This window comes from Anopheles coustani, chromosome 3 (assembly GCF_943734705.1).
Source record: "Anopheles coustani chromosome 3, idAnoCousDA_361_x.2, whole genome shotgun sequence".
Taxonomy (NCBI): domain Eukaryota; kingdom Metazoa; phylum Arthropoda; class Insecta; order Diptera; family Culicidae; genus Anopheles; species Anopheles coustani.
In genome coordinates this window covers 65,987,144-66,005,238 of record NC_071288.1, presented here as the reverse complement: position 1 = coordinate 66,005,238, position 18,095 = coordinate 65,987,144, and the positions used below count along the sequence as shown (strand labels likewise).

The following is an 18,095-nucleotide window of genomic DNA, read 5'->3' as shown; positions in this document are numbered from 1 at the left end:
TTCTTCACCGTCTTTAACGGCAGCGAACATTGCTCTGTGGTGAATCGAAATCATCGTCTAAAAACTCCATCAACCCGCTTGTTGTACATGAAACGTTTTGCCGTAATGAACGGCGTGCAAACTCGGAAACCTGGAAACGGGGATTGGCCAAGTCAAACCACAACCACGGCAGACATTGGCACAAGCCTTTCGCAAGAAAATCCCACTGCTTGGGTGACAAAGCAGCCAACAAGTCACCTCAAAAACCCACCCTCGCTACTGGAGCCGAGGGGGAGAAAACGACAAATACGATCCATTGATGAGAACCAATTTCCTTCCCCGATAATCGCACACAGACACGCCCGCACAACAGCTCCCGAAACGGAAACCCTACCAACCTTGCAATTGGAGATAATTAAATTTTCCTTAATTAACTGCCCGTTTGCAAATTCGATTCCACTAATAACAAGAAATTAATTGGCCAGCACGGAATGAAACTTCTGCTTTTCCCGGGCCTGAAGAACCGGGGAAGATGTCGACACAACTGTTGGCGGTTCGTCACGAAACGGGTTGAATTGCTTCTGGGAACTGCCGTTTGCGTGGAACTTTTTGCCACTTTCCATTTCGTTTGGCGCACAAGTAAAGGGAGGCAAATTTTCTATCGCAATGCTTAATGAACCAAATACAGTCGGAAAAGTCTATCGATCGAGCGGAAGCTGGTTGAAATTTAGACCTCCAACACAAGCCCCGACGAGAGGTGTAGCCGATGGTTTTCGATTGCAAACGATGCCTTCTTGCTCAATTTGTAGATGTTAATGTGGCTTTCAGACAAACGGAGGACAAATAAATGGAAAGACCAATTTAAAACACCGATTTTCAGTCATTCTGGAGCTTCAACATGAAACTATCGAATCGTACCATGCATAAGAAAGGCATACAGGAAAACATGTTTGCGACTTGCTTCAACTCTCGGACAAAACCCACCGGAAGTACAACTCTAAGTTGATTTGTTTGACTAGACATTCGCCGTTTTCCGTACCAGACGCTTTACGTCTACCTTTGTTCCAAACATAAACCTTTTCCAAGCACATCGGACCATCGTCATAAAACTTGTTTCATTGGAGAACAAATTTAGTTTCCTTTTCCGGCAATAGTTTCCTCTTGTCGTTTGCGTTTTTGTATATTTTTAGTTTCTTTTGAGCTACAAATTTATGGTGGGTTTAAATTTGCTACTTGCTTTTTCTTGCATAGTTTCAAATGGAATCATACTTTTTCTAAGCTTTACGTATTACGTATATTATTTTTTTTAACCAAATTGAAAAGAAATTTCGTTTTCTTTTCCACAGTTCCATATTTTCTCGGTCTTAAGGGTTAAACAGTTACACATTCAAGTTGAATGCGTGGTTCGGTGTATCACGAGACTTATAAAGTCCCGCTTTCTTCAGCTTTAATTCGACCTGAACCGACCCGAAGCAATAATTTCTTGCGCCTGACATAAAACGCCTCACTTTTGCCACATTTTCGCACAACACTGGTAACACGTTTGCGGCCGTGGGCTGTTCGAAAACTTTAAGCTTTCGTGTGAAACCGTATCCTTGCCCGAAAGAAGTAGAAAGTGGTTGTTAGAAAGAGGTTGTTTCTTTGAAAATTTAGAAGCTAAATAAACCCGTTTGCCGCAAGGCAAAGCTCCTCCAACCCCTTAGCACAAAGAAACCGGTACGATGAACAACTTGGCTCTAACATGATAATGAATGTTCTTGCCCCCGGTACAGTGGAACTTGAAGTAACTGTAGGCAGTTGGTAAACTTCTTCCCTCGCCGCTGGAGGGATGGTGCACAACAGCCATTGTATCTTTATGGTCTTTCCCGGTTTTGTAGTCCTGTGGTTGACGGTTTGTGACGAACTTCTTACTTCCTTGTGACCTCCCTCAGTAGAGATGTTTTACTTTTTCATTGCATGTTAGTGTTTCTTTTCCTCAACAGAGATCTCGATCTTGATAACTCCATTTAGTCCATTTTATGTTCTTCTTGCTACTGCATTTAATCTGTGAAAACTTATTTCAGAATAACTTTACTCTGGATTACCACAAAACTTTAATGGACAAATAAAACATATAATTCGAAAGCTGTACTATTTTAAATATCCTGCGAAACAACCCATCCAAATGTTGTGGGCTTCCCAATAATATCAGTACTTTACAACTCTTTTGCAAACAAAGGCAACAATGGAAGCATTCAATATCCGATAACACTCTGCAATAAATGGCACATTGAGGTAAAAGTGTAAAATTTACGAGGCTCTCCAATTTACTTTCCATAGCCATTTACGGTCGCTTTTATCTGCGAAATATTTTACATCAATCACCTACTTTCACCGCCGATCACAAGCGCACATTCGGGATTACGGAAGTGGTAGCTCTAGGACTCAGCAGAAAGCGTAGCCAAATTGACCCATTTCCACATTACTGCACACTATTAAATAAACCCGCCCTGGCAGGGCGGAAAGTGCTGTAATGGCGTTGCCAAGGCTCTTTACGCTTCCCGGAAGGATTGCGCCTGGCGTAGTAAAATAACCGCAGCCCGCTGTCGGGGTCTTCAATCTCGTCCCTAAATTCTTCCAGCGTAAGTAATACTTTTCGGTCGCCGGGACGATTTCGGTGGCCATCATTTGCCACAAAATCGCCATCGCCAACGCCGGCTTCGAGACCTGCTAACGGCCCCGGTGTAGCGCGGATACGTTCGAGCTTTTAAGGATCCTTTTCCATCAAATTGAAATGCACCATTTAATGCAGGCAGGAACCGGCAAAGGATTTTGTTACCCTTTTCCTTTACCGAGCGGTAAAAATCACTCCCATCCCCCGGAGAGCGCCCGGATACCGAGACCGCCTTCGCTGAAGTGTTTTAGTGAGCTATCAAAACGAATTTGAAGACGGCACAACAACCGTCGGGTATTTTGGTTTTCAACAGGAAAAAGAGAAATTGTCGAGGAAATCCTAACGTAGCGCATTTTTTTTTTTTTCAAGCCAAAATCAAACATGTTTTATTTAAGATGGACTAACACGAGTGCCGCAGCGTGAAACGGGATTTCGATTGTACAAAAACTAGGCAGAAAGCGAATGGCATTATTCGCGTTTTATGTCCAGGACCCCTTTTCTTTGCTTCTGTTTCCTGCCAGCAAATGTCCTTACTTTTTTCCCCACGACATCAACGGCTTCGGTTCGGAGCCGGCAAGCGGCCGATGATTTATGATCCGGGAAAAGGAACTGCTCGTGAAAATTGTCTGTCCCAGGCGAAAAAACCGCAGCGGAAAGTGTTGTCTGCGACCAATTTAATAGCCCGGCCGACTTCCCTGACCTTGACGCGACGGCCACGCTCGAGTCGGTTTTCCGAGCAACCGGCCGGAGAGGGAACTGGTTCGAATTTATTATTCTGGGCGGAAAATTGCCCCGTTTCTGGTCAGGCTTGAATCCGGTAAGTCAGGCTCAATTTATGCCACGGCTCAAATTCACGTCGGCGGCTTTGGCAAGCTACGTGCGCTACGTGATGAGGGCTAGGAAATGTCTGCCCGGCTGGAGTGGAACCTTTGCTCGTTATTGGAAAAAGTGAAGCAAAAAGCTATCGGCGAGAGTCAATGCAAATACCGTGTGCCAAAATAGGTATATACGTTGGAAATGACAAATACTCAACTGCACTCAAATAGCACAGAATTTTAAATTTAAAGATTTAAGAGTAAACCGATTGATTGGAGATCACGAATAATATTTATAATACTTTAAAAACATCGCTTTTTAAAATAATAATAAACTTCGCTAGATAAAATACCTTTAACTAAGCTCAAATAAATCCATTGCAATCCAAATCGACGAATTATGGTCGCAACAAAATGAATCTCATGGAATGCTGGATGTACAAAATTGCGTCAGTAATTGGATTGAAACCAACCAAGAGCTCAAACACACAGCTGTGTATACCCTTCCCTAAAGCGCATCCATTGTTATAAGCAATGGCGCCATAATCTTACCATACTTTACGACCGCCGCCGTTCCGAGAAGGAAAGGCAGCCCGGAGAGAAATGGTCCCACCTGTCACCTACTAATTTGATAATCATTATCCCTTTCCACATTGGTTTCCCATTTCCGGCCGGGGCGGAAGCTAGGCTCGGGGCTAATAAAGGAGCCAAAACATTTCACCCTTGCCAGCAGCCATCAGTTTGCAATGTTTATGAGATTTTCTGGACGAATGCGACACGTTTGCCGGTGAATGGGGCCCTTCGGCTCGTCGACGACGTCGTTCGGCTCTTGCAAATCAACACACACGCATTTTCCGGTCTCTTATTGTTGATGCCACTGCTCGCCGTGACCCCGATATTGCGCATAGTTTAGCAGCGCTCCCACACCCCCTTTTTTGCCGCCATTGTGTGCTGTTGGGGGATTTCAAATGTGGTTCCTTTCGCTAACAAGATTCATTCGTTTGGAGAGAATACTTTCCCCGAGGGTGTGCGATAGATAAACTAGGCATAATAATGGAAGGAAGCAATTTCCACCCAGCTAGTATCCTTCTTCCAGAAGGGTTCCGAAGGCAAGCTTGAATAAAACCGGCAAAGCAGGAGAGGGAATACAGCATACTGATTGGCCACATTCATCCTATGTTACACAATTGAAAAAGAAATTGCATAACCTAGATGATGGCAATGATCATCTTTGATGAACATGAAACATAACGAACGCGTAATAGTAGGATTTGTTAATCGTTCCACCTTAGTAACTAATTCAAGTAGGGTAACTGTACCAATAGTGGTGCACTTAGTACTGTAAATACCAATTAGGTGTAATTTATGAGTGTTAAGAACACAATATTCTACATATTTGAATCAATTATGATCGAAACATGGCTTTTCTTCTGAAAAACATCTATTTTCACCGTAAACCATACAAAATATACGAAAAAAGGCGTATTTTTCTTCCTAGTCGGTTGCTCCTATTATGGTGGTATGGTTCCTATAGTTGTGGTATCGTGTTCCTATAGTGGTGGTAGTACTGGTATAACTTATTTTTGAAGCATATTTCAAACAGAACGGTAAAATACTCCTTGACCAATGCGTTGTCATTGAAAAGACTGTATTGTTTTACCGAAATATGTCCAATTTTAATTCATAAAAAATGCTATGAATATTGCAGCTAAAACTATAGTATATGCTTTATAGCGTATCCTTCGTCCGCTTTCATTTTTCTTTCCTCTGCTTCTTCTGCTGAGCCTTTTCTCCAGTTCCGCTTTGTTTAGTTTGTAGAAACCGAATAAAATCACTAAATTTACCTGATTATATTGGCCAAAACCGGAATAAAACTAAAATATACTTGTAAAAAAATCTATGGCTACTATAGGAACAACTTGGGTTTTTGTGCCTATAGTGGCACTATAGTAAAAACTATGAAAATACAATAAAATTATGCTAAAATGCACTAAGTTCGTATAAATCAATTATATTGGAGTATGTAAGTAGCGAAACCATATGGTTTTAATGATTTTGTAGTGATTTATAGCCTTAAATAAATCATGATATTCGTTATAGATTCTTAAGGAATGCAGCATGTTGGGACAACCTGTTTAGAAAATATGAATTTTGGAGCTTATATATTACGGAATGAGATGGTTCATCTTTTTAACACTCCGCAGAAGATCAAAGAACATTTCATAGAAAAACAAATAACTCCATTGTATATATATCGGCGTAGAGCTAGGATTTTATTCCACTACAACCACTATTGGTACTAGCTCCACTATGGGTGCACTTACCCTAGTAAGTGAAAAATAAGAAAGTAAGTAACTGGTCCAAGATTTTGTTTTTATAAGATTTGTAAGAAAAAATAAATCCTAAATTAATCTTAACTACTGTTGATGATAAAATTAAAGTGCTCAGCACACTTAAAATTCTACTTAAATTATAGAATGACTAAAGATTATATTTTGGTAGCGAAAAAACAAAACGGAAAAGAAAACAAAAATTGTTATTCTTGAGTGACAGAACAAAGCCGGAAACGGAAAAGGAGACGCCTGGTAGCTCATCTCATCTTCAGTAACATTTATCGTAATGAGCGTACGTAGTATCAGGCGGGTCTCAAAGTTTTAAAACACGAACACATACACGAGTAATATACGGGCTCATGAATCCCGCAAAGGATTGAAAAAAAGAGATCGTTTGTATTACTACATTATAAATATATCAAAATAATGATCTTTAGATTTCCACCTTAAACTACAAATATTTACAAATATCGTGTTTACAAACTGAAAACATGTTTTTTATTGTGGTATCGATAAACTTAATGACTGAAGACATGTCATATAATTTACTCGACTTGCTATTACTTGTAATATTCATCTTCCCGCCTTTACTTACACTTTACTCGAAAGATGTCCGCGAAGTGTGACATTTGCACGATTATGTTCCATATATACCACGTTTATGTTATGTCTGCTCGGGCCTCAATCATTAATGTCAGCAACAAACGAGTGGAACTTTATGAGACCGCAAGGATGGCTCATATAATACCACAGCAAGAGCACTCGAGACGTAATTTCTCATAACTCTAACCGAATCTAGGTCAGTGTATGTGCGAAAAACTCATTTATTCGCATGGCTGCAGTAAGAGCGTTCGCAAAACATATGAAATTCGGAATGCTCTCTACCAACTTCCTAGGCGCTTTTCCAGGCTGCAAATTTCTACCATGCCTGCCATAAATAATAAATGAACTTTCTTCTGAGGAGGCCTTCCTTTTTGACTCCATGTCAAAAAAGGAGCAAAGGTTTATTTGCAGTAAATGTTACTACTAATATGCAGTATGTAAAACAACAATTACTAAACAGAATTCAATTTATTATGGCCTTAAACCTTCTCAGCCATCCCGATCATGCGTGACCTTATAGTGTAGGGAATTATTTGAACATAACGTCACATGTCTCTATTGAAAGAAAAACTCGTAAATATTACGAGTTCAAAGAGTTTTGTAGTTTCGGTGTTGGCATTCAAACATCCATCTTTAATAAATTTAACCCTCTGTCTTCATCTCCATAACCAAGCTATTTCTTACTTCGTTTATGAGTTCAACTTCTGACCTAAAAGGCAAACGACAAATTTCCACTTCTTTTGTTTGTTTTCACAACGAAATTTAACTGCGCTACAAGACTTTCTCCAGTTGAGACACCGAAACGGATGCAGCTGAGTTTACGACTTGGTTAGGGCATTTTATGCCTTAACTGGATGAATTTTGCATGAGATAGATTGGTCTCTTTCTGCCCTCATTTCAACTACTTCCCAAAAGTCCCCGTCATCTATTCCGTTTGCTTTCTTTTAGTTCTCTCCTCTATTGTTGATACGATGTTCGAGGATTTGACCCAATGCATAATAAAGGAGGATTAGCAACAGCTACGGAACTTATAGCTATAGGAACTTTCGTCCAAAACTTGAAGACACAAAATCATCAAATCAAAGTCCAAATCCTGAACATTTCGAAGCAAAAACTGAATCTGTTGGGCATAATCAGCAAAGCTGGATGTTCCAATCGGAAAGGGATGTCTGGTAATTTAATTTCTTTTATTCCTTGAAGAATTTATAAATTTCTCTAGCGAGACACAGGAAAAACCGAACGAACCATTAAAGGATACACACAATTTCCACGCACCCAAAGACGAATTGAGATTAACATAAATTTGAATATTCCTCATGACACGTAAAGTTGTTTCGCAACTCTTGACACTGACGAGGTGAACGACACTGAGAAAAATGCTGCTCGGTAAATCGATTTTGACACCTAATCCATCAAGCGCGAATAAATGATTCCGAAATATTGGGTGATGCCCGGATCAACCAGCAGACGCAACACCGCTGGGCCTAATTCTTCCCCAAATTACCCTATTTTGGGTATTCAAATTGACAATTTAACACATCAGTGGATCAAAATTTCGAGTAAAATGAGAAATTGGTATATTCACCAACGATTTGCTGTAAGATTAAATTTCCACAATTTCAATCCATCGTGGAAAAGGCTTTTTGGGTGAAAAAATTCTCTCGTAGACGTTGTGGGTTTTCGGCACATTTGGTAGCTAACGTTGATTTCCAATTTTTAAATAACAAATATTTTAGAAACCCATGCTAAAGCAATCAACGTCTTTATAGCAATCGTAGTTTACTTGCATTAAATTAAAACCATGCAATTGAACTAGGCAAGTATTTGGTCACGATAACGAAAAAGAAAATAAACAGGACGTGTTCTGCAGCGGACACCGATGAGAGATGAGACCTGTCACCGCAAGGTATCCCAACCATGATCACCGGGCGATAAATTGGATTCTTAATTAAAAGCAATATACAAAAAAAGTGAATGCAATGATGGCATCAGGGCATTCAAAGAAACGCTGTGAGGCGATGATACTGGTTCAAGATGATGAATTTAATGGAAAACTTTTAGAACAGCCGTTGTCACATCTTTAACCTCCTCAAAAAGCACTAGATTATGATTTTAGTGCACCATCAACATCTTTTCCAGAATGATTTTAAAGTAATTCAATAGTTTCAAACATTACCAGATAAACTAACCGCAAACGAATCAATCAAACCTTAAAAGGTGACATCAATATCAAACATAATTGTTTCCTAAAGAGTGAACGTTGAAGTTATTTCGTCTGGTATATGTTGTACAAGAAAAGTAATTTAACAAGTTTCCTACTTTTGACAGACTTTTGGTTGTTTCAATTATAAAATATCGCCAACATAGGACCAAAATGAGCTTCGTTTCATTCGAGTGTGCGAGAAAAAGAGAAAATAGAGAAAATATCCAGTAACACAGCCCATGCGTTGGAAGAGCATAAAAAGCAGGAAAATAGGGAAACTTATTTTTATAACAAACCACTATAGTTCCAAACCGGATGAGCAACCATTGATGGGCACGCGGACGGATCGGAGAAGGTGGAACATAATCGGATCTCGCAGTTCCTTTTTATATCGCACACTCGTCATCGAAGCGAGTTTCAACGCCAACGGCACTACCCACTGGGAAAATGTCGGACGATAGTCTGGCCGGGTGATGAAAACGGTCGGGAAAAAAACCCGCGCGATGGAAACAAACGAACCCAAAACAATGCGGAATCCTTTTCGAGGTACTAGCTACAGGAATAGAATGATAGTGAACAGAAACTGTTTGTTGCATCGCCAAGCAACAGAGCCTTCTCTCGTTCGTCCATCGATCAGCGGGACAAAAAAAAATCAGAATCAAGCAAAACATGGTGACGAAGGAAAAAGGATTCGGTGTTACTTTGTTTGGGAGTGAAAAAAAGGAAGTAAAACTAAAACCTTTAACGAGGCCGGGCCACCATACGGTTTTCCGCTTCAGCGGATCAAACGGTGGCCAACGGTTTGAGGTTTCATCGTCTCGTCCGTACAATCAAGTGAAGCGTGTGCGCTTCGGCTAAAATAGACTACGGAAAGTGCGGCCCAGAAAGCACTTTTTTTCCGTTCGTCTATATCATTTATTAGAGCGTACGTGACGACGGCTGAGGTTTAGTGGTCGTCAATTTTCCACCTAGTCTCCAGGATATTCCCAGGAAAAAGCCCCGCTTGCGACTGGTTCCGTCAAAAGTCATTGTGGTTGACCAAACTGCACCGCGGTTTGGCGAGATGCCAGATGTACCGTGGGCGCTTCTAGCCAAGCGGAAAATTCTATCAGCGTCCTTTTAAAGAATAAAATGGCCATTTAGCCAGGTAAATCTGCAAAGAATATAGATACAATAAGAAGTTGAATCAAAGAGGAAAATAGAACAAATTTCTCGGAAAAAGCTGCTCAATTCTTTCATGACGAATCCACTCGTCTCCAACTATTTGTACTTTTATACAGCGAAGAGCTGAAAAATGGAAAATTGAAGCCAATTTGGAACATTACAAATTGGCCTTTTAGTTTTCCATGAATTTCTCAGGACTTCAGTCGGTAGACAGTTTTCGCTAGAAACAGCACATTTCTTCCCAAGCAAAACACTAAGCAAATTTGAGATATTATCCACTTTAAGCCACTTGCGACCGGAACTCTTCGCCCTCGTCGGAGCTTTGACGCCCGGGGGGGGCGCCCTACCACGAACGAGCCAGTTCGGAGTGAAAGCAACAATTTCTTCCATCCAGCGCTGCAGTCACGTTCTCTTATTATATTTTTTCTTATCTTGTTATAAAAATAATATTATGAGCGCAAGCAAAAGAACATATCCGCAGGCGCAACGCCAACAAGTCCAATATTTGCCAAGGTTTTCCAGCTCGGCACGAAAGCGCTAAGGTAAAGGATGGAGAAACGGGCCGGAAAGCGGCGGGGAAGGCGCGTGGAAGGTGTGGCAAACCTCAAACACCGCCTAGAGATGGTAGGTGGTAGGAATCCGTGCCACTAAAGTTTGCATGAAGCAAGCCAAAAAGCCTTCCTCTTTTGGCCGTTTAGCTTAGGTGTGTGCGGAGTAGCAAAATCAATTTTGCAATTTTCATCATAATTTCAACGTTTTGTCCCGCCGTTTCTTTTGCTTTGCGAACCACGGAAAGCCGCCGAAAAGGATGACCAAAACTGTCGGTTTCGAAATCCGGTTCGTTTCCCGTTCGCCGCGTCACGGATGAGTAAATAACGAGGAAAAATGAACATTCGAATGAAACGGCTGCAAGTGGAAAGCCGGGTCCTCCGGGGACCGCTTGGAGGAAGCGTTTTCATGCCTACGTTGCCACCGACGATGTGCCGCAAACGAAATCTTGGCATGATTTGCGGAAGAACGTGCTTTCAACACCAAAATGTGACCAACCTAGAGGCGGCGGAACAAACATCTCCACTCTTTCACAAAAATCTTAAGCTCCTCGCTTGTTCCGTCTTACCGCCGGAATGAAAAGGAAAAATGTCCAACTTCTGACGCTGTCCAATCTTTAGGCTGTTATTTAACATCTCGGCGAGAGAAAAAGTTAAGGTTCTGTCTTACCTTTTTATGGCACTGGCTGCCCTTTCATTCGAGGATTTTCATGCCACTAGTCTGCAGTCCTCCAAGTTGAGCTAAGATACGCCAAGAGTCCGCTTTATGTTCCGGCTCGAAACGTGACCAACCAGAACCTGCATGGTGACATAGTGCCGCTTGACATGCAAAACGATTTTTAAGAACACTTAAATGCCCCCTTGCCTCGGATAGCGCCGTGCAACGGTGCAGCCTGCACGCCTCGAGGACTCCACCGTCATCTTTATGTCGGTGATTGTGTGCCGTGACTTTAACTACCTGATCAGACCGGCAAGCGCCATAGAAAGCTTAGACGGGTCTATTTCAGGCGAGCACACCTCCTTCTACCTGACGGAAGTCAAAAAGGCCGGTTGAAGTGCCGGTTAGAAGACTGAAAATTATACTTCCTACCGCCGGGCGACGGTTACGTTCATCTAGGAGCTATTGAGGTGATATTTTAAGACTCAACTTAATTACACAACCGGAAGTATAAGTCCTTCAGCGTGGGCTTCCCGGATTTTGAGGACCGAGCGACTGTCACTCGCTTGAAGCCGCTTATCGTTGTATCGATAAGAGCGCAAACAAATGGGTTTCATTCGACCCCGTGTCCACGGGAAGTTTTAGTAGAGCTGAAGCGGCATGATGTTTGGCATTAAACCATGATTACGACTTTTTTATTAGCCTTCGGAGTGTCTTTGGAACTAGTTGTATCGGATTTTCCTAATGAAAAGTTACTTCAGAAGTAAGTCCAAGAGATAGAGATATGTTTTATGAAGAGATGAATTTTGATGAGTTTTCTGGTGAAGGTGAAACGGATACTTATAGCTCATTACCTTGTTTATACTTTATTATTTTTGTGGTTAAAAAAAGCTTCTTATTTACTTCGTTTTATTAGATAAATAAGTCGTTATCAGGTTATGTTTATAACAACCAAAACATTTTCAAGTTCTTAAGAAGCAATTTTTCCCTTCTATTAGTATTTTTTCACACTTTCATATTAAGTAATAAATATTAGTATAACTCAAAGAAATGGCTTCAGTTGCACTCCTTCAACATAATAATTCAATTGAGAATAACTTGATTCCAAGGGAAAAGCTTACGACTCGGTATCCTGAAGCTTACCTTGAATTCCTGTACGTCCAAACTTTCCCCTACTTCGTTTCAACTGTCTCACATAATTTTTGCTGGACCCGAAAACTATCTTCCCCTCATATGGCCATGGCATTCCTAAGAAAACTGCACACTTAACCTATATCGTCTGCTTGGGTGTGAGAAAATTTAATTAAAATAAAACCTTTCCCATCAATGTCGTAAAGAAAACACTGCCTTCAAGCATTTTATCCATCAGGAGGGATTTATCCGCTTTGCAGGTTTTCGGTATGGTCCCATATTTTAACAGCTGGAAAGAGCATTGGAGTATGAATGAGAATTTGTTGGAACCGATGGGATTAAGAGCCAAACTATCTACCGAAAGGGATTCCTTTGACCCTTTTCGGGGCAGAAGTTGTTCGGTGAACACGTGAAAACACATGGTGGTCGGTTCGTTCATGCGGAGGCGAGATAAAAGGTTTTGTGCCTCAACGCTCATCGTTTCATCTTGTACCGAGTAATTGTTTGACGAAGTATTTCAAATGGAGCAGATCAAAAAACGAAGAACGATTGACCAAGGCCCATTCTGGTGGCATACGGTATGGAGAAAATTTAGCAAGTTTGCCAACGGACCAAATTCGTCGTGAAACACACACACTTTTCCAACAGTCCGCTTGAACTCAAGAACAAGTTGCAAATAACGACCCAAAATCCGCAGCATCCACAGTTGTAAATAGAGCAGAAAAGTTGCAGAAACAATTGAACGTATCCTACCGAGCGTTGGCCCATTGGAACGATCTAGCTACGATTAAGTAACTTCGGCAGGTTATCGTACCGTTCTATAGAAATAGTCCGTTTGCGACCTCATTGCACTTATTCCCAAACCGGTCTACATTTGTATCGTCAGGTTCTTTTCTCGCTCTAGCGGTTGCTCGGGGTAGAGATACTCATTTTCGCAAGTGAACAAATTTCGAGGGACCTTTCGATTCGCAATAGAATTCAAACGATACCACCAGGATACGGACGCTCCCTCCGAAGGGACGTGGTACTAGGATACTTTCGGTGTGCTTTCGCAATCCAGGCCAAATCTATGCCAACCCTGGCAGACCTTCAACCGACTGGAGCAACAACGTCCACAGATTGTACTGACCGACAAAACTTTACGATGGAAAAACGCCGCATTTCAAGTGCAGACAAACGTCGGTGCAGGAAAAGTCGATCGATTCGGCAGGGGGCAGGAAGACGAGTAGATCCATATTTTAAGATAACGTTCAACATACACTTCTGTTCGAAAGGGCGCAATAGCGCAAGCACATGGCTTTTGAAAGCCAACCACAAACTCTTTCAGCCGATTGCAGCTACTAAAATTTAAGCAGGGTTTCTCGATCGATACCATGCAAAACAGTTAAAACGACCGGAAGCCTTCCGAGTTTCCCGATATTGAAACCCGTCCTGCAGAAGTTTGACTTATCGACAATGTGCTAGCACTACGGTTTATCTGGAGTAAAATGAAACAAAAATAAATTGAGCTCGACGGTCTGCAACGATGTCGAGTTGCTTCAGTCTTTCGTATAAGCTACTTTGAAACACATAGATAGAATGAAGACGATAAAATTGGACAGGACACTTTACAGGTTGAGTAACTATGTTTCTACAGACCAACTGTGTACATTTGACCATGCTGGTCCTGACCAAGCTTATCAAATCCGAATTTGTCCACGATTTATTGGTTCTCTTTTTCCATACGGTTATGTTTTACAACTCAAAGTTCCACTACTTAAATCATTTGAAAAATACTTAAAACTAAAAACTATCTAAAATCACAAGTCAAATCTGAGCAAACAAATAAAATTAACACAAAGTTTAATCTAAAAAATGTTTGATCGATCATCAGTGAACAAAGTAATTCAAGAAATATTGAATTAACCGATACAAAAAAAACAGATAAACACTGATACAAAACACAGAAAATAGAAGCAGGATAAAAGTAAAGACGGCCGTATTTTACAACTTAAAGTTCCACTGCTTAAATAATTTTAAAAATACGTAAAACTCCAAACTATCAAAAAACATATGCCAAATCTGAGCACACATTTAAAATCAAAGTTTATTTCTAAAAAATGTTGGATCAATCATCAGTGAACAAAGTGATTCAAGAAATATTGAATTAACTGGTACAAAACACAGATAAACACTAATACAAAACACAAAAAATAGAAGCCGGATAAAAGTAAAGAATGAAGCTTGATATAAAAACTAACGCAAACCCACATCCCATCACGGATGGGATGCTTTTAAGAAACCATTTATTGCAATGTCACGGTCCCACTGGCCCTTCAGAGCCGTTTGGGGGCCGGCTCATGAAAACGCAAGACTGTCACCACCATCAGCAAACACCACATCTTGAGCAATAAAAAAAATACCCAACCGACAGACTACAACCAGGCACACAAAACACATCGTATAAATCTTCATTTACGTCCAAAGGGCCAGCAACAATTTCCAGCCCGACTCAAACACGGGCAGGCACGGCTTCCATTTTCACGGGAACCTACAGGGCCGATGCTCGCCCCGGTTGACCTCAAAGTGGTCGTAAGGGCTACCGAAAAGAAGAGAGCGCCTACGGTCGGACCACAAACCACCGAGGTGTTCTGGGCCGCGCGGTTGAATCGCTTTCGGCAGCATTGTGCCGCTCCGGTGTGGACATTTGCCGTTTCCCGGCCGTTCCGCTTCAGCATCCTGAGTATCACAAACCGAATACCATGAATTTGTAATGGTCGAACGCAGTAAATTTCCATTACATTAGTGTAATGCGAACACAATCGGGCGGCAAAAGCATAATAATGTTTACCACCGCCGAGTGTCCGGGGGAAAATGATACAAGACGAAGATGAAAATGTGCGCTGGCGGTGATAAGTCTCCTGCCATGACGTACGTCGTGTATTTTTATCACCATTTGTTTCTTTTCGCATGTGTGTGTGTGTGTCTGGGCTGAAGATGCGTATTAAAAGGATCCGCAAAAGGCAAGAAAAACAACTTCCCAAGGACAAGGTCGGAACGAGCGAAGGACCGGGCAGGGGGGGATGAGTACGTGGAAACAATTTATTTCATTTCCACCACGTTCGAGATAACCGGGACATGTATTCCCAAGTGCGAGTGGCGCACCGAGTCGATAAGATGGGCCGAAAAATTTGCGAGCAAAGATAAAACAAATATTTGCAGCATAAAACCTCACACTCCCGTATCTCGGCTTGGTTTGATGGAAACTTACGACTCGTGTGTATGTTGCCGCGAAAATTCTGCACGTAGTACACACGCTCCACACACGCCCTCGTGGATGTCAAGGGAACGCTCGATCATGGGTTCATAAAAATCAACCAAAATCATGTGTCAAACTGCGCACATGGCCCCGTCACTTGAAGATACCTCTGCCCGTTCGCCTTCAGCATGAATTCAGGCTGCCGGTTTTAGCTTCACGGAAAAATTAGGGATGCTTCCCGCGATAACACCCGTGGGTGTTCAGTGGGCCAAAGCAAGTAGGGGGGGTGAAAAAACGGTACAAAAATATGAAAATTCTCACCTCCAAGGAGCACGCAGAATAATCCAATTTTCATGCTCGTTCGTTTATCCATTTTTATGATTTCACGTATGCCTGCCTTTCGCGCTGTTTCTCGGTGGTTGGAAGTTTTTTTTCCTCTCTTTGTCTCTTTCTCTCTCACTGCTACTGATAATTTTCCTCGTGTCGTTGGTAAGGGATGTTAGCTTCCTGCATTACCGGCTCCGGGAAACACCATACCAGGAAATACTGTGCGGATGCTTTCACGCAGGGATGGGCTGGGTCGCAATTTTCTTTTTTTTTCTAAAAGGTTAAGAAAACACTCACAACACTGGCACAACGAGCTTCACTCCGGATGGCTTTCACAAGCCAATCCTTTAACAAAGGGGAAACATAGAAAGCACTGAAAGAGCAAAATTGAAGAGGTAACTGATAACACTATAGAGACGAAAACACACTATCGTTCTTTAATTTTTATCTCTCATCAATGCTGTATACAAAGAAACACTTTATTTTCATGTTCGCACAATACACTTTTCTCAAACGCTGCTTACTTTAATTTGTCCCGAACTAACGCTTTCGCAACGATTGCCATGGAAACTTTATACTTTCCTGCCACCTTAAATTATTTGACGGCATATTTGTTTTGCTCGTTGTACCGTTCAGTGATTTCAAACAGGAAAGAAAACAGGAAAAAAAGCCGGAGTGATATGCACGCCCGAAAGGCAAACAGAAAATTGTCGAGACGTGACTGGGTGTGCGCGCAAAATCAAAAATCACATGAAAACACGTGTGCGTTCTGCGGATCTTTCCGGCGCTCGTTACAGTCGTCCCGAGTCGACGTTTTTGTTTCGTTTTTCCACCCGGCGCCTTCTACGATTTACTGCTGTCTGGCTGACTTCGAGAACGCAGAGAGGAGATCAAACGTCACAAATTGTTTCGAAGCGGCCGGTCCTACCGGTTCGAGCGGTTGACGAAATCGATGGGAATTCACAACGGGAGCCGCACACGGAAACGGGACCACGCGAAGGTCTATAAATAGTCTGGCGACCACCCGCTGAAGCGCAGGAGCCCTTGGAGATGGAAGCGGACGATCCGTGTGTCTGTGAGTCTCGGATTATTTCATCACGTTTGTACTATTTCGGTTTCACCGTTTTTTCTCTCCAACACTAACCAACTTTTAGTTTTCTCGTTATAGCCAATGATTTTGGATAATTTTATTTGATTATTTTTGGAGTTTTAATAAAATTATTTCAATTTGCATTCACCACAGGACCAACCGAACTTGACTCATTTGAATCAGCACTGAGTCATCTGCCAACTGAAAAACTACGATCATAAATTTCACTGTTGACCAAACCTACATTCCTACTAAATTTATCTCACGCACAAACTCGCTTTAACTTAACCCCTCCACCCTTCTACCATCTCCTATCCTGTATATTTATTCAGCAAATGTTTATTAATCGCACCGAGTTATGCAAAAAAAACAAGTTGAAAATCTTTCACCGACCGCCTGGTGGTCGGGTCAAATCCGGTTCACACCTTCACCTGCCAAGAAAAGGTTGATGATGGCTTGCACGCAGTACGCGTACGGAACATATGACGGGAAAAACGAATTACACCGATTTCTCTCAGCAAAACGCTCTTCGCTCTTAGATTTTCCCAATCAGTAACTTTCTCTCGCCGTTGGGAAAGGAAACTTTTAGCGAACGCACGGAACTATCTGTTTGCAGGTGATGTTTTTATTCATTTCCTTTTTAACTTCTTTGCGATATATTTCTACTTTCACCATGGAAACATTCGATGACGAAATGAGCATCTTTTGAAAGTAATAACTTTTATCTCACATTTGTTCTTGTATATTTTTCCCTTGTAAACTTTTTATGAAGAACTTTAAACGGCTTTCCATACACTTGCATATCACGGCATACACTCACGTGGGTTCTAACATTCCGCAAAGGGTCCACGAAGTGATCAATCGCGGAAGGACGCGATGCTCCCAGTGGAGCACAAAACACAACGACTGCCTGCCTCTGCCGACGCGGATGAAGTTCCGAAAACAACTGACAGCAACGATTGAAAACCCTTCGCGGCCAAGTCCTGCCGGTGCCGGTTCCAAGTGTGTGTGTGTCTGTATGCTGCGAATACGATGCTGCGCAATGCCATGCGTTCGTCGTGCTACTACAAAACGGTTTTACGCTTTTGTTTGTTGCACTGCTTGGCCACCCCAGCGCAACATTCTCCATTGGCCGCCGAGGATGGATGGCGGCTGTTTTTTCCTAACAAACAAACACTAGAGTAAGGGTAGTGCATGTACTACCGGCATTTCTCACGAGGCGAGATTGAGAAGTGGCCACGTGAGCCCGAGATTCCCGAGTAACCAGGAAGCAAAACTCTCGTATGTTTATGCTCGTTTGCGCCCGTAAAAAGCGCAGGGCAACCGCATTGTTCTTCTCTAGGTCAGGCAAAT

At 41.9% G+C, this 18,095-nt stretch overlaps 1 protein-coding gene across 1 annotated transcript in view; it reads right to left on the bottom strand.

The window, feature by feature from the left end:
• The window catches only part of LOC131271544 (uncharacterized), a 60,830-nt gene extending 44,920 nt beyond the window's left edge, over window positions 1-15,910 (bottom strand). The window contains exon 1 of the mRNA XM_058273004.1: window positions 15,647-15,910. Coding sequence (XP_058128987.1) covers window positions 15,647-15,698 — 52 coding nt within the window. The 5' untranslated portion in view covers window positions 15,699-15,910. The remainder of the gene's footprint in view (window positions 1-15,646) is intronic.
• Window positions 15,911-18,095: the final 2,185 nt, after the last annotated feature.